Source organism: Canis aureus, chromosome 6 (assembly GCF_053574225.1).
Source record: "Canis aureus isolate CA01 chromosome 6, VMU_Caureus_v.1.0, whole genome shotgun sequence".
In the NCBI taxonomy this organism is placed as follows: Eukaryota; Metazoa; Chordata; class Mammalia; order Carnivora; family Canidae; genus Canis; species Canis aureus.
Genome location: NC_135616.1, coordinates 37,969,125 through 37,994,013, shown reverse-complemented (window position 1 = coordinate 37,994,013; position 24,889 = coordinate 37,969,125). Strand labels below are relative to the sequence as shown.

Below are 24,889 nucleotides of genomic sequence, written 5' to 3'. Positions count from 1 at the left end.
GGAAAAATATGGGTTTAAGAGTCATAGCAGGAGGGATCCCTGGATGGCTCAGTGGCTTAGTGCCTGCCTTTGGTCCAAGGGCATGATCCTGGAGACCCGGGATCAAGTCCCACATCGGGCTCCCTGCATGGGGCCTGCTTCTCCCTCTGCCTCTCTCTCTCTCTCTCTCTCTCTCTCTCTGTGTGTGTGTGTCTCTCCTGAATAAATAAATAAAATCTTAAAAAAAAAAAAAAAAAAAGAGTCATAGCAGGAGAACCTAACTTAGTTTAGAACAGAGAAGGCTGGGCAGCCCTGATGGTGCAGCGGATTAGCGCCGCCTTCAGCCCAGGGCATGATCCCAGAGACCCGGGATCGAGTCCCACGTTGGGCTCCCTGCAGGGAGCCTGCTTCTCCCTCTGCCTGTGTCTCTGCCTTTCTCTCTCTCTCTCTCATGAATTAATAAATAAAATCTTAAAAAAAAAAAAAAAGAGTAAGTAGAAACAGCACACTGTCACATGTCATCAGCCCTCAAGCCTCGATTCACCAAAGCCGGTCACCCACGAAAACCAGACTCAGGGTGAATGAGCACTGCTCAAGGGCATGGGTACCAGCAGGCATGGTTCGCTGCAGGCCAATAGCATGGAAGTCTGCCACAGAGCAAAGAAGTGAAGAAGAAAGGGGTACAGAGGGCAACTTTTTTTTTTTAAGAGTTTTATTTATTTATTCATGAAAGACCGAGAGAGGCAGAGACATAGGCAGAGGGAGAAGCAGGCTCCATGCAGGAAGCCTGATGTGGGACTAGAACCTGGGACTCCAGGATCACGCCCCGAGCTGAAGGCAGATGCTCATCCGCTGTCCCACTCCCACAGAGGACAACTTTTAAATTTCTCACATGAGCATTTGGATGGAAGTATAACCATTCAAGGAGTAAGAAACACTAAAAGAGAAACAAGATTCAGCCTTCTCTACACCCACAGGGAGCTCACCCACAGGATGAGTCTAAGACCTTAGCTAGAGAACATGGCAGCATAAATACTATGTATATGTAATACTATAATACTTTAATATCAACAATATGGTACACTTAGTGTAAAAACCAGTAGCAAGGAGGGGTGCCTGGCCGGCTCCGTCAATGTGGCGTGTGACTCTTGATTTCAGGGTTGTGGGTTCAAGCCCCCCATTACGTGTAGAGATTACTTAAAAATCTAAAAAAAAAGGGGGGGATAGCAAGGAAAGAGATGCTCCCTACATGCTGTAACATTCAACCACCAGATAACACCAGTGCTACTTTCTATTTTCTGGTTTCATCCCTTCCTCTAAATCCATCACTGTGTCTTCATCATGTCTGTCCCATGTTGCCACAGTAGCCTCCTGACTGACCTCTAATCTGTCCACACCACTACTATCTAGATAACCTTTCTAAAGTACAAATCTGAACCTCTTCCTTAAAATTCTTGTTTTGGGGTGCCTGGATGGCGCTGTTGGTTAAGCATCCCACTTGGTTTCAGCTCAGGTCTTGATCTTAGGGTCATGAATTTGAGCCCCCGCATTGGGCTCTGAGCTCAGTAGGGACTCAAGTTTTTCCCTCTCCCTCTGCCCCTCCTGCTTTCTGTGTGTTTGGCTACCATGTACTGAACTCCAATGATATGCCAAGCACTGCACTGAATACTTTATATGCATTTTCTTTAACTTTTTAAAAATATTTACTTATTCATGAGACACAGAGAGAGAGGCAGAGACACAGGCAGAGGGAGAAGCAGGCTCCATGCAGGGAGCCCGACATGGGACTTGATCCCGGGCCTCCAGGATCACACCCTGGGCTGAAGGTGACGCTAAACCGCCCAGCCACCCGGGCTGCCCTATATGCATTTCTTATATCATCCTTGTAACAGCCATGAGAGACTGACATTATTATTCCCATTATGTACGTTTGCTCACTCATCATTTATGTATTCTTACTGTATTCTAGGTATAGTTTTTTTTTAAGATTTTATTTATTTATTTATGAGAGACAGAGACAGAGAGGCAGAGACCTAGGCAGAGGGAGAAGCAGGCTATCTGCAGGAGCTGGATGTGGGACTCAATCCCAGACCCTGGGATCACGCCCTGAGTCAAAGGCAGACACTCAACTGCTGAGTGTCACAGGGGTCCCTCTAGTTTTAAGCTCTGAGATTACAACAGTAAAATACATGAAGCTGCAAGCTCTCTGACACCAAAGCCTATACTCTAAACCACTGACTGTACTATCACAACACTGCCCTTAGGGACTTCATGTGTTTTTCAGGATAAAATTTATATGTTGTAGCTTAACATACCAACCCCTGCCTACCTCTTTGGCTTTACTTGCCCTTATTACCCTTGTATACCCTACATTTTTTTCACACTCAACAACTTTATTTATTTTTAAAAGATTTTAAAGATTGTACCGTTTTAAGTAATTTCTACATCCAGTATGGGGCTTGAACTGACAACCCCAAGATCAAAAGTCGCACACTATTTCCGCTGAGCTGGCTGGGCACCCCCACTCAACTACTTTGTATGTACATGTACTTAGTCATGACAAGGCTTGTCGTACCTCTTCCCTTTCATCTGTTTATGTTTTCTTTTCTTGCATCGTTGCTGGGCTTAAGTTCTCCTCTTGCCATCTGTGAGTTTTCTGTTCCTCTATATCACCAATCTAAGGAAAGCATTCATTTTCTTATGAATGTTCTGTACTTACTGCTGTAGTAGCACTCAATACATAGTATTGTAGTGTTGGTTTACCCCATAGTCACCATACTAAAGCTGCAGGCTTCTTGAAGCAAGGATTGTGTTTTCTTTCTTCATCTCTGCATCCTTTTTTTTTTTTTTTCCATCTCTGCATCCTAATTACCTGGCATAGTACCTGGCATATAGTAGCCTCTCAATAAATCCTTGTTTATGGATGGATGGGTGGATGGATTGATGGATGGATGGAGCATCATGAGAAACTCTCACATTGACTTAAGTGGTAGATTTATGTTAAAGTTTTAAAAAGAAAGAAAAAATAATAGGGAAGACAGGATCAGATTATAGAACATTTCAAATACTAGTTGAAGGAGTTTTAATTGCTTTAATGAGGAATAACTGTTTAAAGTGGACAAGATGTGATGTTCACATTTACAAGACAGTTTAGAATAGTGAAAGGCCTTGCAGGACTGGATCTTTATTTCTCACTCCAATTTTTAAATCAGAATTTCCCCATACACTGTTGTCAGTCTGTGTTTGGACCCACAGACCATTAGAGCTAGAGAGAATTTTAGGTTTTTCCTGGCCCAATCCCTCATTTAATAAAGAAACAGAAATAAATTGGTTGCCCAGAGTCACATAGGAATATAATAACACAAAATTCAATTTTCTGTTTTTTTTTTTTTAAGATTTTATTTATTTATTCATGACAGACACACAGAGAGAGGTAGAGACACAGGCAGAGGGAGAAGCAAGCTCCATGCAGGGAGCCCGACATGGGACTCGATCCCAGGTCCCGAGGATCACACCCTGGGCCGAAGGCAGCGCTAAACCACTGGGCCACCAGGGCTGCCTCAATTTTCTGTTTTGTGTGTCTTTCCCCACAAAGTTTTTTTTTTTTTTTTCTTCCTTCAATAGAATATGATTTGGAAAAAATTGGGGCAAAATTGGTTTTCTGGAGACACTTTTGTATTCTACATGTTATCATTTCTCCATGTCTCCAGGTCACCAGGTCCTTAAAGTACATCAGTTAAAAGGGACTGTACTCATTGGAGTCAATTTTGTGGGCTACTCAGAGAAGAAAAGTCCAGAGGTAAGATATAGAAATGATTGAAATGTAAGGATCTTCATTTATAACTTAAAAACAAAGAAATGTCATTTATAATCTGAGAATTGAGATTCTGAGAATGTATATCTGAGAATTGTGCATCTCTCTGGTTCTGTTATCTTTGGCATGTGAAAGAGCACTGGAATCTTCTTCTCACTTGAGCAGTTAAAAGTTTATACTCACTTTTGTGGTTCTTGTGCATTTCTAGGAACTTTTCAACTTGCTCAGATCTGCGGCTATAGAGCTGCTGCTGGTAGATGATGTAACTGTACTGCCTGAGAATGCCACCATCTATAACCACCCTGATGTGAAGGTGAAACTTGGAGGCATCTAATTAATGGGCTCTGATTGGAGGGGAAGAGTATGAGGTTATTAATAGTATGGCAATTAAAAAATTCACTTATATGTTGAAAATCACTGATAAGCATATATGACGTATATGCAGTAATTAGCTGCAATATCCTTAGCAGTAATACTTGAATAGTCATAGTTTGTCTTTGGTCCATTGACCTTAATCTTTTAATCCCATACTCTTCCTTAAGTAGATAAGAGTTATTTTCTCTGAATTATTTATAAACTGAGGAGAATGGAATGTCCTGTTTCTGATCTTTCCATAGGAGATATTTAGCCTTGTGGAAGGATCTGGTTATTTCCTGGTCAACAGCAGTGAGCAGGACATTGTCACCATCACTTACATGGAAGCAGAAAGCTCTATCCAGGTGAGGTCTAAAGATAGCCTAGAGGTTGATAATCTCAAGTCAGATCTTACCTTATGAGACTGATTGGGAAAATTCCATTGTATGTCTCAGAGTTGTTATAAAAGTGACATTTGCCTCTTTTTTTTTTTAACTTTCATAGATTCTCCAACCAAAAACAAGCTTGTGGTTTTTTTTCTTCAACTAGGTGGGCAATTTTTGTTTGTGGTTGAACTGAGAGAGTGTAGAAGACATCTAATTTTAAGGTTTCCATGAAAAGAAGGTTCATTTCTATAAACTGCAAAGCATAGAACTATATGGGTAATTAGATATACTGTTGACTTTATAACCTGTGTATATAGTGTTTTTAGCCAGGATATGACAACTCAATATATTGCTATTTTTGTAGTCAGTTACGCCAAGGGATTTGCTTTTAGTGGACTTTTAGTAATAAAAATAATACCTTACATTAACATATGTGTATATTTTCTTTTCTTCTAAGAGCTCAAAGGAATTTAACTTACATTGGTCATAATGTTTAAGTGAGGAGATTGCAGCACTGTGTACAGGGTGTGAAAGTACCTGCCATGCGGGTTAGGACCTGCCACACATGGCACAAAACCAGGTCCCCTTATACTTCCTCCCCCACTGGTGATTTCGGCATAACTGGACTGGATTTTCTTCATGAACTCCTTTCCCTATTCATGATTCAGAAGCTGGCTATCTATGTTGGATTCTGCTTCGATTCAGTCAACTTAAATCTTGCTCTTTATCAGTTAATATTTGTTAAGGGTGCATATTATGCTGTGCCTGAAACCGGTAATGTGACCTCTCCGTTCCCATCACGAAGGAAATACGTTATTATATTTTCTGCTTTGATTATATTTGGAGCGTGTGTGCTTCTTTACCCAGCGGCTCTCTTCTTCCTTCTAGTTAGTTCCGGTACACTCTGGATTTCTCACCTTGGAGGTCTATGATCTGTGCTTGGCTTTCTTGGGTCCAGCAGTGGCCTACCTCAGGGTGTCAGACATACAAGAGCTGGAACTTGATCTGATTGATAAGGTGAGGGTGGTTGGCAGCTTTGCATCAGAGAAGCAGGCCTCGGTCTTGCTCTGTAGCCCCACTTCCTGTAGCCTATTTGGATCTGGTGCACCCAGCAGGACGCTCAGGGATGTTAATAGACATGTCCTTTAAGAACAATGCTCCAACATTGTAAGGAAAATTGGGTGTGAAAGAGCAGATACCTTGTAGGTTAGGTTTCTTTGATCAAAGGCTGACCAGGAGCATTCAGCACAAACAAAACAGTTTATTGCCCTCAAAGAATTAGACTGTCCCTGGTGAATGAGACATGTCTACTAAAATTACCTTTGTTTTTTAACTACTAGGTTGAAATAGGTAAAACTGTGTTAGTAACTCTGAGGGTTCTTGGCTCTTCCAAACGCCCATTCCGAAATAAATACTTCAGAAACATGGAGCTTAAACTGCAGTTGGCTTCTGCCATTGTTACCCTGACGTGAGTGCCACCTCCACACTTCCTTTTCCCCAGGCTGAACATCAGAGACTCAGCGCTCTCTGCACGTTACTTTAGATTTTCTTCTTTTCTCTCTCTCTCACAGTGCCTTTCGGCACATACTCTTCCCACATTCAGCTCTCTTCCATGTCTTCAGATGTGTTGTTTTGGGACAAACTTGTGTGTCTCGTGAATATTTCCATTTTATGAAACTTCTCCTTGGATGATATCCCTGGGGTGTTTAGAGGATAAACCTTGAAAAATCTAAAAAAAAAAAAAAAAAAAAGAAAGAAAGAAAGAAAGAAAGAAAGAAAGAAAGAAAGAAAGATCTATCTAGAAGCAGAGGTGCTGGTATTACCTTCTGCAAAAGGGGAGTACAGAAATTCTGAGGTGATTTAGTATTTGCAATTTTGCCAGTCTTATGTTTATGTTGTCCTTATTCCTTTAGGGTCTTAGAACAAATATGTAGCCTTCAGGAGCTTTCTGCCATTGCCATGAACTTTGTCTTAACTCTGGAAATTTATTTTCTGGAAGTTCCCTCTAACTAGAGTTAAAATGAACAGAAAATGCTACATATCTTAGAAAGAAGCATAACTGGCCACTCTTAAAATCAAATTTTTAAAACTGGTATTATTTAATTATTTTGGCCAGAGGGCAGAGGGGGAGGGAGAGCCAGACAAGGGGCTCAGTCCCATGACTCTGAGACCAGGACCCAAGCCAAAACCAAGAGTTGGACACCTAACTTACTGAACCACCCAGGTGCCCCAAAATCAAATCTTTCTTACCTAAAAACATGTATTTGGGGGCACCTGGGTGGCTCAGTCAGTGAAGTATCTGCCTTCAGCTCAGGTCATGATCTCAGGGTCCTAGGATTGAGCCCTGCATGCATGGGGCTCCCTGCTCACTGGGGAGTCTGCTTCTCCTTCTCCCTCTGTCCCTCCTCTCCACTCATTCTCTCTCTCTCTCTCTCTCATAAATAAATAAAATGTTAAAAAAAATAACTTGCCCTTCCTTTGCCTTAAAAAAACCATACGTCTTTGCAGGCTAGTGGAGGAACAGGATGAATACTCTGAAAATTATATCCTTCGAGCTGTCTCTATTGGGCAAACCACACTTGTGGCCATTGCCAGGGACAAGATGGGGAGGAAATTCACATCAGCTCCTCGCCAGGTTGAGGTAAGGAAATTATCTCATCCAAAATTAATACCTCATTTTTTAGCTTTATTCATCTTTTTCCATTTAGTTTGCACAAGTTAAAAATTATTTGACTGAATAAAATGATAGTTGTCTAACTCTTGAAACAATATGTAATTTGCTTTAAGTTTTTGTTTTAGTGTATAAAAATAATACACTTGTAGAAAATTTGGAGAGCAAAAAATAATAATATACAGAATGAAAATCACCTATAATTGCACTACTTAGAGCAACAATTATTAATATTCCTTCACTTCTTCCCCAGGCTTATTTTAAGATAGATGAACCATACTGCTTTTTTCATCCTAATCTTATATCAAAAGTGTTTTTTATGTCATTAAAAGCTCATTGTTGGCCATGTGTTGGCAGTTGTTGAAGCTGGGTAATGGGTAATAGGTCCCTGAGAGTTCTTTATACTGTTCTCTCTACTTTTATATATGTCTTTGAAAAAAGGTAAAAAAGAGGGCAGCCCTGGTGGCGCAGCGGATTAGCGCCGCCTGCGGCCCAGGGCGTGATCCTGGAGACCCTGGATCGAGGCCCACATCGGGCTCTCTGTATGGTGCCTGCTTCTCCCTCTGCCTGTGTCTCTGCCTCTCTCTCTCTCTCTGTCTCTATGAATAAATAAATAAAATCTTTAAAAACAAAAAAGAAAAAGGGTAAAAAAGAAAGAGTAGCCCGGTGGCTCAGCGGTTTAGTGCCGCTTTCGGCGCAGTGCCTGATCCTGGAGACCTGGGATTGAGTCCCATGTCGGGCTCCCTACATGGAGCCTGCTTCTCCCTCTGCCTGTGTCTCCGCCTCTCTTTCTCTTCTCTCTCTCTCTCTCTCTCTCTCTCTCTCTGTCTCTCATGAATAAATAAGTAAATAAAATCTTAAAAAAAAAGATAATTGTAAACATAACTTTAATGACCACCTTTATTCCAGTGAGTGAATATATAATTTTTAAGCATTCTCATTTACAATTTTTTGCTATTTTAAATAAAATTTATATTTATTTAAAAAAGTAAAATACATATCCGTGTATAGGATTTTTTCCATAGAATAAGCTGTGTAATCATTTGTTACAAAATTGTCATCCATCCCTGTTGTCTTTTTGGTCTTCTCCTTAAGGTATTTCCTCCATTCAAACTTGTTCCAGAGAAAATGACACTGATTCCAGCCAACATGATGCAGGTGATCTCAAAGTCAGGAAATGAGATTTACCCTCTTTCCTCACCCTGCTCTGCCTTACCCCAGCACACATGCACTCCCTTCTTCCTATTGGCCTCCTCTTGTCTCCTCCCAGCCAAGTACAGCAGGATCTGATAAAGAAGAAAATGAGGACTTCCCTGCTCCCTAATGAACAGGGTATAACCTGCCTTGCGAACCCCATAGATCATGTATGGTGTGGCACTTGAGTTTCTTCTGCATTTGAGCTGATGTGTGTGATATGTCTGTTGGCAAGTGGGGGAAAGTAAGAGGTCAAATTGCTTGGACAAAATATTGGGAAAAGAGATGTGATTTCTCCCCATGTTCCAAGCATTTACTGGCATGTTTAAATTCCAGGTAATGTCTGAAGGTGGCCCCCAGCCCCAATCTATTATTCACTTCTCTATCAGTAACCAGACTGTGGCTGTAGTGAACAGGAGGGGGCAGGTTACAGGGAAGGTAGTCGGCACAGCTGTGGTCCATGGCACCATCCAGACTGTAAATGAAGATACTGGCAAAGTCATTGTGTTTTCCCAGGTATTGGTTCTTACCTCTGTTCTACTTCCACTTTTCCATCTGGGAACCATATTGGGGCATGTGGGGTGGTGATTAGGGGGCTGTCAGCAGCCGAGAAAAATCTTTTGAGTCCCTTACCTGTTATTCTCTTAACCAAGCATGGGAAATATGTAATCTTTAGTGAAAACCCCACAGAATACTTGGCATTGTTATAAGACATAGTGTTCCTATTCTTAAGGAATTGTGTAGGGGACAAAAACAAACACATCTATGGCATATTTTTTTTATTGAATGCCCTAAACAACAAAGTAGTTATCATAAGCATCCTCTGCCCACTGCACAGACACCCCCTCTTAGCCTATGCTTGCTCCTTCCCACCTGCTGAGCAGGATGAAGTATACATTGAGGTGGTCCAGCTACGGGCTGTTAGGATCCTCGCAGCTGCTACTCGACTCATTACAGCCACTGAGGTCAGTAAGTTGGCTCTGTTTTCAGTGTGCTCTGTTAGTGCTAGCTGGGCAGGACATAGAGTACAGTGCTATTTCTTCTTTTCAGATGCCAGTTTATGTCATGGGAGTGACGAGTACCCAGACCCCTTTCTCCTTCAGCAATGCCAACCCTGGGCTCACATTCCATTGGTCCATGAGCAAAAGGGATGTATTGGATCTAGTTCCCAGGCATTCAGAGGTATGAATGTGTCTATTATATAATTTCAGGACAATGATAGTAAATTCACCTTATTTCATCTTAAATTTGAGACTGACTGACTTTCTAAACTACACAGTGTTACTACTTACCTCCTTTTCCTCTTGTTCTGTGAACTCTGGAAACCCACAAATCATATGGAAAAATTCAATTTGAGTACTCAGTTAATGCTATGTAATTTTTAATATACTTTGCTGGAACGGGCTCTTGAAAACCATGTTTCCTTTATTATTGTATTTGTGAGTATTTGACTATGTTCATGAGTAGTAACACATTATGAATATAAGGTCTATATCTAGGCACACCGCACTGTGCTGGGCTTTGCTCCATAGGGCTTCACAGATATTGCATGTTTTTACAAATGGAAGCTTTGTGGCAACCGCAAGTCTGTTGGTGCCATTTTTTAAAATATTATATTTATTTATTCATGAGAGACACACAGAGAGAGGCAGAGACATAGGCAGAGGGAGAAGTAGGCTCCATGCAAGGAGCCAGGATCAGGCCCTGGGCCAAAGGCAGGCACTAAACTGCGGAGCCACCCAGGGATCCCTGGTGCCATTTTTCTGACAGCATTTGCTCACTCTGTGTCTCTGTGTCACATTTTGGTAATTCTCACAATATTTCAGATTTTTCCATTATTATTTGTTACAGTGACCTGTGATCAGTGAGTATGATTCACTGAAAGCGCAGATGATGGTTAACATTTTTTAGCAATAGGTATTTTTAATTAAGATACATACATTGTTTTAGATATAATGCTATTTATTGCATAACAGTATAGTGTAAACATAGCTTTTACATGCACTGAAAAACCAGAAAATTCATTTGATCCACTTTATTGCAATATTTGCTTTATTGTGGTAGTCTGAAACTGAACCTGCAGTATCTCTGAGCTGTACCTGTACTCTGTGGTAAGTGAAAATAGCTTTCATGTCTTAATGCACATAGTTACTCAGAAACCTGAAAAAGAAAGAAAAAAAAGATAGGTATTTCTGGAGCCAGCTAAAAAGAGAAGTCTAAAAAAAAGTCAAAAAATCTATTTGTAATCCTAAAAATATCCTAGATCTTTAGTCTAGGAAAACCCTGGTGTTTGGGTCTTCTGTCATGGCTTCCTCGAGCCTGTGTATTCTCAGCATTGAGGAGAGATGGAACTGTACTTAGTTTGGCAGAGTTCTGCACAGGGATTCAGCTCTTTTTCTTGACTGGCAACCAGGGATTATATGAAGAGAAGGGATGCTGTAGGCTTTTAGCATCTGTTCTGCTTCTCCTTTCCTCCACCTTTATCTAAAGCCCCACTCTTGTCTCTAGGAGTAGTGACTGAGAGCCATACACAGTTTCTCCTCCTGCCTCAGATGCTGCAGGGTGAGCCGATCAGTGTAGTAGCAAGGGAAGGGTCCCCAGCCCCATGTGGAGGTCTCCTGCAAGGTGCTGTCATCATTCAGAAAGTCACGTGGGTCAAACATATTATAAACCACTTGTTCTTTAGCATAAGACTTCCTTCCAGACAGCCGATTAAGATCTGCATAAAGGGAATGGGAATATTTCTGTGGAGGAGGAGGGAAAGGTGATTTTGGAACATGAGTCAAGAGAGCTGGAAGAAATATCTTGAGGGCTGTGGACACCAAACAGGCAGGAGAAAAAGGACATGAAACAAGTGCCCCGAAGGTAGACGAGTGTCTACTCCAACATCTGTCTAAATGTTGGCCCTGCCTTCCCGATGGCCTTATCTGGCCTGGGCCAGAATAGTGGGGAAGCAGGAGGGAGATGGCCAGCTAGCGTGAGCATAGTCCTGAAATAGCTTTCCTTTCTTGTTCCTCCTTCCTTGCTACCACTCTGAACTCCAGATGTTCATTGCCTCACTTTGCCAATTCAAGTTCTACTATCTGAATCCATTTTAGAAACCTCTTCCTTCATTTTCATTCTTCAAGATTGTATGAGACTCTCACAGAGGCTTGCCAGAATTAGTTGAGTGCTATACACAGATTTTACTTCAGAGATGACTGTGTTGCTGGGAATATGAAAAGAAATAACTATGAAAATACCCCCTGGTACTCTAGTTCTCTTATACAGATCTACCTAGCATACATTTTCTTTATTGTTACAACACAGAGGGAAGGGCACAATGATTATTAATATTTCTTAATCCATTCCTGACTATTTTCCAGGTTTTCCTACAGCTCCCAGTAGAAAATAACTTTGCCATGGTTGTCCACACAAAAGCAGCTGGTCGGACCAGTATCAAAGTCACTGTCCGCTGCATGAACAGTTCCTCTGGGCAGCTTGAGGGGAATTTGTTAGAACTGTCTGATGAAGTTCAGATCCTGGTAAGATCCCAAACCTAAATCTTTTTACATATCAAGAAGAAGAAAGTGATATCCTCTTATCATCTATGAGGAGATTTGTCTGGATAGAAGTAGAGGAAATTGCTAAGAGGGAGCCCTAGAACATGCTCATACTTTCTAGATCTTTGTCATTCTTGCTAGTTGCATCTATGTGGATATTGGCATTAGAAGCTGTAAGAACCTGCACTCCCCTTAACTCCCCACACAATGAACACAGGATATGAAGCCATAATAACTAAAAAGGGATTCATTTCTGAGCTGCTCTGCCTGACATAGATACTATGATAACCATCCACTTAGGAGCTCTAACCCTAACTTCTAGTAAGGTGTAAGAGCATGAATGGTTGGTTTCTACAGGTGTTCTCAGGCTGAAAGCTAACTGGTCCTGTTGTTTTTAGTGTTCAAAACAAAAATGATCATTTGTGAGGGGCAAGTAAGTTTCTCTACCTTTGAATTTAGAACTGATTTTTTTTTTCTATTTTTCTCCTTTATTTTGGTTTTGTTTCTCCAATTCAGTGAGGAGGGTAGAGGAAAGAGCATTTTACTAGGGAGAACCTGAGTAGTGTCTCTTGCTAACTTATTATTACAGGTTTTTTTGTTCTCAGATCTCTTTTCAGGTTACCGGAGCTAAAATTAGAAATTTTAAAATTATTTTATGTCTAATATCTAAGTGATATAGAGGATGTGGTGGGTCGGTGCAAATTTTGTTAGAAGCAGGACTACTAATAGATCTGTATTCTGGAATACCAAGGTGTGTTTTTAAGTGTCTGGCTCATTTGGAAAAGAGTGCTATGGGCCCTCTGGTTAAGCTGGAGTGAGGAGGACATTGATTGTAGTTGTCGATATGGGAGCAGAGGTCATCGTTAGTCTCTTTCAGAAATGAGGAGGACATTATTTTCTCACTTTAGGTATTTGAGAAACTCCAACTGTTCTTTCCAGAGTGTCAGCCTGAGCAAATTCTGATGCCTATGAATTCCCAGCTCAGACTCCACACCAACAGGTGAGGAGAGTGGGGAAGGCAGGCCAGGTTCCAACCCTACCCTTAGGAACACGGAGAGAACTGTTGCCTTCTAGGTGATTTTTCTAACCCACAAGTAAGTTATTTTAGTTGAAGTGAAAGTCACACAACATAAAATTAACCATTTTAAAGTGGACAATTTAGTGGCATTTAGTGCATCACAGAATTGTGCAACTGTCACCTCTGTCTGGTTCCAGAACATCTTCATCACCACTAAAACCTCTGGCAACCACTGATCATCTCTCTCTGGATTTAACCTTCTGTGTATCTCATTTACATGGAATCATACAACATGTGACTTTCTGTGTTGGGTTCTTTCAGCTAGCATGTTTTTGAGGTTCGTTCCCAGCACAGGATGTATCAGTATTTCATTCCTTTTATTTATTTATTTTTTAAGATTTTACTTGTTTATTTGAAAGAGCATGCATGCGCATGAGCCCAAGCAGGGGGAGCAGCAGAGGCAGAGGGAGTAGCAGATTCCCGCTGAGCAGGAAGCCCAACCTGGGGTCTTGACCCCAGGATCATGACCTGAGTTGAAGGCAGATACTTCACCCACTGAACCACCCAGGCGCCCCTATTTCATTCCTTTAAATAACTAAATAATACTCCATGGTATGGATATAACATACTTAGTTTATCCATTCATCTGTTGTTGGACATTTGGGTTGTTTTCACCTTTTGGCCGCAATGAATAATGCTGCTATGAACATTCACACACAACTGTTTGTTTGAATACTTGTTCAAAAAGACTGAACTTTTTAGCTGAGTGATTTTTTTTTAATTTTTTATTTATTTATGATAGTCACACACAGAGAGAGAGAGAGGCAGAGACATAGGCAGAGGGAGAAGCAGGCTCCATGCACCAAAAGCCCGACGCGGGATTCGATCCCGGGTCTCCAGGATCGCGCCCTGGGCCAAAGGCGGGTGCTAAACCACTGCACCACCCAGGGATCCCTTTTTTTTTTTTTTTTTAATGATAATATGGGATGTGATTTTTAAAGAGATAGGCATAATGCAAAGGCAGATTTTTACATGAGGAACAAATAAGCACACAACATGGAGAATGGCAAACAGTTTCTTCAGAGTATAGTCTCTAACAATAATCCTGGCAATATCTACTCCTTTCTTTCTGGTCAGAGCCCCCAAGAGATGTCACATGTTCCATTTGTTCCCTAGGGAAGGGGCCGCCTTTGTGAGTTCTCGTGTTCTCAAGTGTTTCCCTAATTCATCTGTCATCGAGGAGGATGGTGAAGGGCTACTGAAAGCTGGTTCCATTGCAGGTACTGCTGTGTTGGAAGTCACTTCTGTAGAACCTTTTGGAGTCAACCAAACAACCATAACTGGAGTTCAGGTGAGGTCAGGGACTTATTAAAAAAAAAATAAAAGGGATATCGTGGCCTGAAGAGGCAGATTTCCTGGTTTAATAACTAGAAACTATTCTGGCAGACAGAAGGAACTGTAAGATAAGTCAACAATCTTGACATTGGTATAAACCATCCAATTAAAATGGCCTTTAGAGGCCTTGTTACAAGAGGGATTAGCTTCAAATTGGTACACTTCTGAGCAGTGTTGGCAAAAGGGTGTGGGAGAGAGTAGAACTATTGTTACCAAAATTAGGCTTTGTTATTAGAATTAAAAAAAATTAATCAAAAAAAGTCCAACATGGAGTGCCTGGGTGGCACATTCAGTTAAGCATCCAACTCTTGGTTTCAGCTCAGATCATGATCTCAGAGTTGTGAGATTGAGCCCTGTGTCAGGCTCCATGCTTGGCATGGAGTCGGCTTGAGATTCTCTCTCACCCTCTCCCTTTGCCCCTCCCCGTAATTCTGCATGTGCTCTCTTGCTCTCTCCCTCAATAAATAAATCTTTTAAAAAAATTTAACATACACAAAAATATTTCAGGCATTAAACATCTAGCATATTCTAGCCTCTATGTTGCTTCTTTTGTGTATATTATCTCTTCTAACTACCAAAGAAGCCCTTGAGGGTGGGCATTATTATTCTCCACTAAACAGACACCAAATCTGGGGGCACCTGGCTGACTCAGTTGGGGGAACCTGCCACTCTTGGTCTGGAAACCATGGACTCAAGCCCCATGCTGGGTGTAGAGATTACTTTAAAATCTTTAGGGGTACATAGTTGGCTCAGTTGGTTAACTGTCTGCTTTTGACTCAGGTCATGATCTCAGGGTTCTAGGATGGAAGCCCCACATCGGGCTCCCTGCTCAGTGGCAAGTCTGCTTCTCCTCTCTCTGCCCATTGTGAGGTCTCTTTCTCTCTCTCTCTCAAATACATAAAGTCCTTTAGAAAGATAAAATATTTTTTAAAAAATCTATAAGTTGATAATAAATCTGAGACTTGGGCAGCCTGGATGGCTCAGCAGTTTAGTGCTGCCTTCAGCCCAGGGCCTGATCTAGAGATCCAGGATCAAGTCCCACGTCAGGCTCCCTGCATGGAGCCTGCTTCTCCCTCTGCCTGTGTCTCTGCCCACCCCCCCGTGTCTCTCATGAATAAAATAAAAATCTTAAATAAATAAATAAATAAATAAATAAATAAATAAATAAATAAATAAAATCTTAAAGCTCCAACTACTCTCCACATTCCTACAGCTTTAATAATTAAGGAGCCATTTCCTGTGCTGTCATATTTCTTTGAAAAAAAAAAGATTTTATTTATTCGTTCATGAGACACACAGAGAGAGTCAGAGACATAAGCAGAGAGAGAAGCAGGCTCCATGCAGGAAGCCCAATGTGGGACTCGATCCCAGGTCTCCAGGATCTCACCCTGGGTGAAAGGCAGGAGCTCAGCCGCTGAGCCACCCAGGTGTCCCTTGTACTGTCTTATTTCTTACTCACTCTGATTTAAGTCATCTCAGATCAGGAGCTGTTTCATATGAAAGAAGAACCCTGTTTTTATTTTATTATTTATTTATTTTAAAGATTTTATTTATTCATGAGAGACACAGAGATATAGGCAGTGGGAGAAGCAGGCTCCCTGCGGGGAGCCCAATATGAGACTCGATTCTGGGACTCCAGGACCATGTCCTGAGTGGAAGGCAGATGCTCAACCACTGAAGCAACCCAGGCGTCCCAAGAACCCTGTTTTTACTGTGAACTGTGAACTTCAGAATCTGTCGCAGCTCCCCTCTAGCAGCCCTTCTCCCACAGGTGGCACCAGTGACATACCTGCGGATGAGCAGCCAACCCAAGCTGTATGCAGCCCATGGGAGGACCCTGCCAGCCTTTCCCGTGGGCATGTCTCTCACCTTCATTGTCCAGTTTTATAACAGCATCGGAGAGAAATTCCACACACACAATACCCAGCTTCATCTGGCTCTGAACAGGTGTGGAGTCAAAGGAGTGATGTCCACATTGTAGTAAAAACTGTGTAGATAGGCTAGGGTGATAAAGTAGCTCCAGTAAATTAAAGTTCTCTACTCAGAATCTGATCTTTATTTCTTTCGTTAGGATGTGAAACACTAGAATGGTATTAGTTGTTTAATGAAGAAGAATTTCAGGGTGTCTTCAGTCTGTTAAGCCCTAGTTCACAGAAAGCCCCCATAGGGAGCTTGTTGGAGTATTATTATCAAAAAGCTGTCCTGGGGCACCTGGATGGCTCAGTTGGTTAAGTATCCAACTCTTGATCTCAGCTCAGGTCTTGATTTCAGGATTGTCAGTTCAAGCCCCACACTGGGGCTCCATGCCAAACAAAAACAAAACAAAAACTGTACTTAAGATAAATTTTTAATTAAAAAAGGGGGGGGGGTTTACTGAGTACTCTGTGTATGAAGGTAATAGACCTGACCCTTGGCCACTCACTGCTTGCCTTCCACCTTAAAGTTGCTTCTGAACCTTTGAGCTATTGAATAGAAAATGCTGTGATCAGCTCTGCCCCCAGAACTGTGTCCTAACAATGATCTTTCAGAGATGACCTGCTTTCTTACTTCCTTTCAGAGATGACCTGCTCCTTATTGGGCCAGGGAATAGAAACTATACTTACGTGGCCCAGGCAGTGAACACAGGAGTGACACTTTTGGGAATCTGGGACCGGAGGCACCCAGGTGTGGCAGATTACATCCCTGTTGCTGTGGAGCATGCCATTGAGCCTGACACCCACCTCACCTTTGTTGGAGATGTCATCTGCTTCAGGACTCACCTCCTCAGCCACAATGGTTTGGATACCTTCCCTTTCTTAACCTCATAGCTGACAGGATGAGAAAGCAACTCATTCCTTAGATAATTTTTTCAAACTGATTTAAATCTGAGGGCCATGGAGTGCCTGGCTGGCTTAGTTAGTAGAGTGTGTGACTCTTGATCTCAAAGTTGTAGGTTCAAGCCCCACGTTGAATGTAGTGATTACTTAAAAAAATAAAATCTTTTTAAAACTTTATTTAAGTTCAATTTAACATATAAGGTATTGGTTTCAGAGGTAGAGGTCAGTGATTCATTGGTCTACATAACACCTAGTGCTCGTTATATCATGTGCCCTCCTTAATGTCCATCATCCAGATACCCCATCCCCCCAGCCCTCACCCCTCCACAGATCTTCAGTTTCCTATGATTAAGAGTCTCTTACGGTTTGTCTCCCTCTCTGATTTTGTCTTGTTTTATTTTTTCCTCTCTTCCAAAAATAAAATCTATTTTTTTAAGGATTTATTTAGGGGTGCCTGGGTGGCTCAGTTGGTTAAGCATCTGCCTTTTGCTCAGGTCATGATCTCGGGGTCCTGGGATTGAGTCCCACAATGGGCTCCTGGCTCAGCGGGGAGCTTGCTTCTCTCTCTCCCTCTGCCTGCCACTCCCCCTGTTTGTGCTTTCTGTGTCAAATAAATAAATAAAATCTTTTAAAAAAAAGATAATAAAAACTTGATTTATTTATTTTAGAAACAGAGTGAGAAAGCAAGCACAGTGGGAGCAGGGGCAGAGTGAGAAGGAGAGAGAATCAAGCAGACTCCCGCTGAGGCCAGCCTGAGCTGGGGCTTGATCCCACCACCCTGAGATCATGACCTGAGCCAAAATCAAAAGTCAGATGCTTAACCAACTAAGCCAGCCAGGTGCCCCCCAAAATAAAATCTTTAAAAAAAGTCTGAGGGCCTCTCTAGGAATATTGATCATACACCTCCTGAGTGCTTGGCTCACTGTATTATTATGTAGATGATGGCAGGTACTTTGCCTTTTCCCTATTTCCAGCTTCTGAAGAAAAGTAGTAAGTTGAAGAACACTAAAGGATGAACTAAAAGGAAGGAAAGGGTACTAAGACTTTTGTTCTAGGAACCAATTTTGAGTACACTGTTTTGTGAGGGACATTTGAAGGCCTAACTCTTAAATATATCATCACTGTAATAAGGTTTGGCCTTGTACTGGGCTAAACTATACTCTTGATCAGCAAAGCATTTCTACCCTAAGAAGTACTACTGAGGGCAGCCTGGGTGGCTCAGCAATTTAGCGCCTCCTTCAGCTCAGGGTGTGATCCTGGAGACCTGGGATGGAGTCCCACGTCGGGCTCCCTTCATGGAGCCTGTTTCTCCCTCTGCCTGTGTCTCTACCTCTCTTTCTCTCTGTCATTCTCTCCCTCCCTCTCTCTCTGATGAATAAATAAAAAAAATTTTTTTGAATAAATAAAATCTTAAAAAAAAAAAAAGAATACTACTGAGTGCAAGAAAATCCATCTTTGGTTAAGAAATGAATATTAATTCTCTGGGTTTATAGAAAGCATATTCCAAAGCGGTGCACCCTGCCTGAGTGTATGCTCCCAAATAATCCATCCAAGTAGGACTGGTGGGGGTGGTATGTGGCTCTGGGAACTATGGATCCGTGTGTCTGAGTGCAGTGATGTGACATGGGGCAGATTCTGTATATTTAGGGCTTGATGCAGAGGGAGTCTACTCGGTCAGGTCAGATACCCTAATCCTATAATGAGTGAGTTGCAAGCAACCACCATTAACATGTAATTAGGTTGCCAGAATTGCAGTCTTAAGGTTGTTCATTTCTTTTTTTTTTTTTTTAAAGATTTTATTTATTCATGAGAGACACAGAGAGAGGCAGAGACACAGGCAGAGGGAGAAGCAGGCTCCATGCAGGGAGCCTGATATGGGACTTAATCCCGGGTCTCCAGGATCACATTCTGGGCCGAAGACAGGCGCTAAACCACTGAGCTACCCAGGCGTCCCCAGTTGTTCATTTCTTGTCACTGAAACAACACTTGTTACTTTACTCTTTTGCTAGGTTTTTTCAAGACTGTCCCTCTCGGGCAGCCCCGGTGGCGCAGCGGTTTAGCGCCGCCTGCAGCCCGGGGTGTGATCCTGGAGACCTGCGATCGAGTCCCACATCGGGCTCGCTGCATGGAGCCTGCTTCTCCCTCTGCCTGTGTCTCTGCCTGTCTCTCTCTCTCTCTATGTGTCTCTATGAATAAATAAATAAAATCTTTAAAAAAAAAAAAAAAAGACTGTCCCTCTCTCTTCCCCTCTGGAATACTTGGGCATCCTAAATCTATACTACTTTGGATGAGGAAGCAAAAGGATCAGTAATCTAACCTAAATTCAAGGTGGCATTCTTCTGCCACTTTGAGACTTCAGCCAAAGTGAACAATTGTCTCCTGCCAATTGTCACCTGTTGCAGTAAGAGAATTATCCCTGGGTGTAAAACGAGTTTGTTTTTTTTTAAGGTTTTATTTATTTATTCATGAGAGACAAAGACAGACAGAGGCAGAGACACAGGCAGAGAGGGAAGCAAGCTCCATGTGGGTGCCCGATGTGGAACTCGATCCTGAGACTCCAGGATCACACCTTGGGCCAAAGGCAGGCGCTCAACCACTGAGCCACCTGGGCATCCCAGTTTTTCCTTTTTCCTAAGGAAAAAACATTAAATTCTCCAGCTAAGTAGCTCCTTCTGTGATTCTGAAGATCAGTAGTTCTTGTTTTATTTTGTGGGTATGATGGTGTATAAAGGGGAGCCTGACACTCAGAAAATGAAGTTATCTTCAGAGCTGGATGTTCCGGGACACCTAGGTGGCTCAGTGGTTGAGCATCTGCCTTTGACTCAGGGCATGATCCCAGAGTCCCGGGATCAAGTCCCACATTGGGCTTCCTGCATGGAGCCTGCTTTTCCCTCTGCCTATGTCTCTGCCTCTCTCTCTCTCTCTCTCTCTCTCATGAATAATATTTTTTTCTTTTAAGAGCTGTTTGTTTCTTCTAGGAAAGCAGATCTGTATGCTTGAATGGTCTACTGACATAGAGTCTGAATGAGGTTAGTGAGCATCCATTTAGATAGAGTCTGTGACCAAGTACTTTCTCTTGTCTTTTCTTAGGTGAACCTGGGATATGGATGATTTCTGCTGACAACATTCTACAAACAGATACTGGCACTGGAGTGGGAGTAGCCAGGAGTCCAGGAATAGCAGTGGTCTTTCATGACATCCCAGGAGTGGTGAAAACATATCGAGAGGTAACCCTAACAAAGCCAGGGTGACTATTCCCATATTTGGGGGTATGCATATAGAAAACACATCCCAGGAAAAGAAATATACTCACATGTCAAATAGAAAACTAGCCAGAAAACTTTATTGGAACACAAAGCTAAATAGTGATTAGGATTTTTTTTTTAAGATTGTATTTATTTATGAGAGACACAAAGAGAGGCAGAGACATAGGCAGAGGGAGAAGCAGGCTCCCAGGGAGCCCAACATGGGACTCAATACCCAGTTCTTGGGATCACACCCTGAGCTGAAGGCAGACGCCCAACCACTGAGACACCCAGGTGTCCCAGTGATTACGATTCTTAACCAGAAGATTGACTAGTGTGATTTATACTTTAAAATATTACTGTGACGGGGCCTCTGGTGGCTCAGTCAGTTCAGTGATTCAGCTCAGGTCATGATCTCAGGGCTGTGAGATGGAGCCCTACATCAGGCTCTGTGCTCAGCAGGGAGTCTGCTTGATTCTCTTTCTCCCTCTGTCTGTCTGTCTCTCAAATAAATTTTTATTTATTTATTTTTTAAGATTTTATTTACTTATTCGTAAGAGACACACACACACACACACACACACAGAGGCAGGCAGAGACATAGGCAGAGGGAGAAAGAAGCAGGCTCTATGCAGGGAGCCTGATGTGGGACTCGATCCCGGGACTGTGGGATCATGCCCTGAGCCAAAGGCAGATGCTCAACTGCTGATCCACCCAGGCATCCCCAAATAAAATTTTAAAACAACACCAACCCTCCCCCTGCGGAAACATGGTGAGTGGTTTTAAAATCTCTCTCTCTCTCTCTCTCTCTCTCTCTTTCTCTCTCTCTCCCCCTCCCTCCCTCTCACTGTAGCTAATGGTTGGTACTAGACTGTAGTGCAAGGATCGAAGTTGGGAAGCTAGCTATTCTTGAAATGATCCAGATGAGACATGATGTGGACCAGGGGACCAGGCTGGTAACAGAGGTGGTACTGAGAAGTTGGTCAGATTCTAGTGTACTTTATAGGTAGATCCAGTATAATTTCCTGACAGATTATATGTAATGCATCTGATAAAATCAAGAATGACTTCAAATTTAACAAAAAAAAAATAGCTTTAGGTTTTGGTTTTTTTCTTTTTTCTTTTTTTTTCTTTTCTTTTTTTTTAATATTTATTGGGCAGCCCAGGTAGCTCAGCGGTTTAGTGTTGCCTTCAGCCCAGGGTGTGATCCTGGAGACCTGGGATCGAATCCCATGTTGGGATCCCTGCATGGAGACTGCTTCTCCCTCTACCTGTGTCTCTGCCTCTCTCCCTGTGTCTCTCATGAATACATAAATAAATATTTTTATTTTTAATTTTTAATTTTTACTTATTTATTTATTTTAAATATTTTATTTATTTATGTATTTGGGATCCCTGCATGGAGACTGCTTCTCCCTCTACCTGTGTCTCTGCCTCTCTCCCTGTGTCTCTCATGAATACATAAATAAATATTTTTATTTTTAATTTTTAATTTTTACTTATTTATTTATTTTAAATATTTTATTTATTTATGTATTCATGAGAGACACAGGGAGAGAGGCAGAGACATAGTCAGAGGGAGAAGCAGCCTTCTCACAGGGAGCCTGTTGTGGGACATCCCAGCTCCTGGGATCATGACCTGGGCCGAAGGCAGATGCTCAACCACTGAGCCACCCAGACGTCCCAGCTTCAAGTTTTTGACTGAATAGCAAAAAGGACAGAATTGCCATCACTTGAGGGGCGTCTGGGTGGTGCAGTAGGTTAAACATCCAACTCTTGATTTCAGCTCAGGTTGTTTTATCAGGGTCCTGAGATTGAGTCCTACATCTGGCTCTGTGCTTAGCATAGAGTCTGCTTGTCCCTACCCCACCTCTGCTACCCCCCTCTCCACTCATGCTCTCTCTCTCTCTCTCTCAAATAAGTAAAATCTGGAGGGAGGGGGAAGGCCGCATGGCTGAATGCCGAGCTGCTGAGTGTGGTTCCCAGGAAAGGGGCCTGGGGTGCATACCGCCTCTATAATGGTTTCCTGCAAAACATGCTGAATGCTATTTTTACCTTTTACCTTTTTTTTGGAAAAGCAAAAATCTTCTTTGGATTTCTTTTCCTTAGGGAAATCACATATTTATGTCTTTCATAAAAGCGATGGGGCTTAATGCAAATTTTCAAAAAGTTGGAGGGGTCCCTGTATTTCAAGGAAGGAGGAAATGATCAGCCATGTCAAATGTTATTGATAGGTCGAGTAAGCTGAAAACAGAAAGGACTAATGGGGGATGGCTGGGTGGCTCAGCGGTTGAGTATCTGCCTTTGGCTCAGGGCATGATCCTGGTCCCAGGATCGAGTCCCACGTCTGGCTCCCTGCGAGAAGCCTGCTTGTCCCTCTGCCTGTGTCTCTGCCTTTCTCTCTCTTTTTCTCTCTCATGAAGAAATAAATAAAATCTTAAAAAAAAAAAAAAAAAGAAATGACTAATGGGTTCGCAGTAGAGTATGGTTACTTTGATGAGTGGCTTCAGTGCAGTGATGGGAGCGTAAGTCTGGAGAATTGAGAGGATATGGGGATGGCAGGCATAAGACAGCTCTGTGAGGAACTAGAGTCAAGTTTTTGTTGATCATTTTTTGAGATGGGAGAGATTAAGTAGAGAAGGAAAATGTGATGCAGAAATAGGAATTCCTGAAGCAAGGTGAGATGGGCAAACAAGTGAAGGATGGGCTTGAAGCCTTTCCTCTTTCCCCTGAAATGACTGTCTCCTTCCTCTGTGCCCAGAGGACTTGTTTGTTCCTCCTTACATTACTCAAATGTAACAGCTATTGTTTGTTGAGCATCTACTATGGGCTTAGCATTTTGCGTCTGTGTTTCTTAAATTTTGATTTTACATCCAATATAATTTTTTTACTAATTTTTTTTTAAATTTTTTTATTTATTTATGATAGTCACAGAGAGAGAGAGAGAGAGAGAGAGAGGCAGAGACACAGGCAGAGGGAGAAGCAGGCTCCATGCACCAGGAGCCTGATGTGGGATTCGATCCCGGGTCTCCAGGATCGTGCCCTGGGCCAAAGGCAGGCGCCAAACCGCTGCGCCACCCAGGGATCCCTCCAATATAATTTTAATCTTAACAACTCTGCAAAGTATTATCCCAGTTTTTTTAGATGAGTAAATTGCCTAAGATGTGCCTACATAGTATGTGGTGTCTTACTGTACAGAGTTCACAGTCTAGTGGTGATAGAAATCATTACATTTAGATGGTTTTTTAAAAATATTTATTTATTCATGAGAGACACAGAAAGAGGCAGAGACAGGAGAAGCAGGCTCCTTGCAAGGAGCCCTCAAGGAGCCCAATATGGGACTCAATCCCAGGACTCTGGGATCACGCCCTGAGCCAAAGGCAGACACTCAACAACTGAGCCACCCAGGCATCCCACATTTAGTCCCCCCACCCCCCACATTTAGTTTAAATAACTACAACATAACTGACCAGTGCTTTATAAGTGACATGTCAGAAATGCTCCTTGAGTCTGGACACACCTGGCTGCCTCAGTTGGGGGAACATGCAATTCTTGATGTACAGCTTTAAAAAAAAATTTGTCAACTTTAAAAATAAATTGCTCTTAGAATACATTAGAGGGGTGCCTTAGTGGCTCAGTCAGTTAAGTGTCTGACTCTTGATTTCGGGTTGGGTCATTATCTCAGGAGCATGGGATTAAGCCCTGAGTAGTGCTGAGTGCTCAGCACAGAGTTTGCTTCTCTTCCTCTCCCTTCCCTCCCCCACCCCCTAACATTCTTGCTTTCTCTCTCAAATAGGTGGCTAAGTCTTAAAAAAAAAAAAAAAAGAATGCAGAAGAAAATCATTTAATTCTGCTTAGACACTAAGGCTAAATTTTCTAGAAGTGACATTTAAAAAAAATATCTACTTATTTGAGAGAGAGAGAGCACATACAAGCAGGGGCAGTGGCAGGAGAAGCAGACTCCCCAGTGAGCAGGGAGCCTGATGTGGGGACCGCAGGATCATGACCTGAGTCAAAGGCAAATGCTTTACCACCTGAGCCACCCAGGCACCCCTTTAGAAGTGACACTTAAACCTAATCTTGAGATCTGAGTCATGGTACACAAAACAATAAACGGTGTCTTGAGGATTAGTAATTTGTCTGGCAGATAAGAGAAAGCATTTTATTTTCTCTTTAAGATATATTTATTTTAGGGATCCCTGGGTGGTGCAGCGGTTTAGAGCCTGCCTTTGGCCCAGGGCGCGATCCTGGAGACCCAGGATCGAGTCCCACGTCGGGCTCCCGGTGCATGGAGCCTGCTTCTCCCTCTGCTTGTGTCTCTGCCTCTCTCTCTCTCTATGACTATCATAAATAAATAAAAATTTAAAAAAAAGATATATTTATTTTAGAGAGATAATATGCACAAGTTGGAGAGGGGCAGAGAGAGAGAATCTCAAGCAGACTCCCCGCCAAGACAAGTGCAGAGGCTGTCATGG

The 24,889-nt window shown here is 42.3% G+C and overlaps 1 protein-coding gene across 14 annotated transcripts in view; it reads left to right on the top strand.

Moving 5' to 3' along the window:
* Positions 1-24,889, top strand: part of NUP210L (nucleoporin 210 like) — an 83,551-nt gene that overhangs the window by 45,999 nt on the left and 12,663 nt on the right. For 9 of the 14 annotated variants that reach the window (XR_013381553.1, XR_013381552.1, XR_013381551.1 and 6 more), the window contains 16 exons: positions 3,690-3,778; positions 4,002-4,106; positions 4,411-4,512; positions 5,422-5,550; positions 5,874-6,001; positions 7,042-7,174; positions 8,300-8,362; positions 8,735-8,914; positions 9,283-9,363; positions 9,449-9,580; positions 11,764-11,922; positions 12,849-12,940; positions 14,135-14,309; positions 16,125-16,300; positions 16,911-17,128; positions 20,260-20,396. Coding sequence is in view for 10 of the 14 variants with exons in the window: in XM_077900758.1 (XP_077756884.1) it covers positions 3,690-3,778; positions 4,002-4,106; positions 4,411-4,512; positions 5,422-5,550; positions 5,874-6,001; positions 7,042-7,174; positions 8,300-8,362; positions 8,735-8,914; positions 9,283-9,363; positions 9,449-9,580; positions 11,764-11,922; positions 12,849-12,940; positions 14,135-14,309; positions 16,125-16,300; positions 16,911-17,128; positions 20,260-20,396 (2,099 nt within the window). In the remaining 4 variants the exon portion in view is untranslated. Of the gene's footprint in view, positions 1-3,689; positions 3,779-4,001; positions 4,107-4,410; positions 4,513-5,421; positions 5,551-5,873; positions 6,002-7,041; positions 7,175-8,299; positions 8,363-8,734; positions 8,915-9,282; positions 9,364-9,448; positions 9,581-11,763; positions 11,923-12,848; positions 12,941-14,134; positions 14,315-16,124; positions 16,301-16,910; positions 17,129-20,259; positions 20,397-24,889 lie in introns of all 14 variants that reach the window. The other 5 variants (XM_077900757.1, XM_077900762.1, XM_077900759.1 and 2 more) reach the window with 5 other exon arrangements.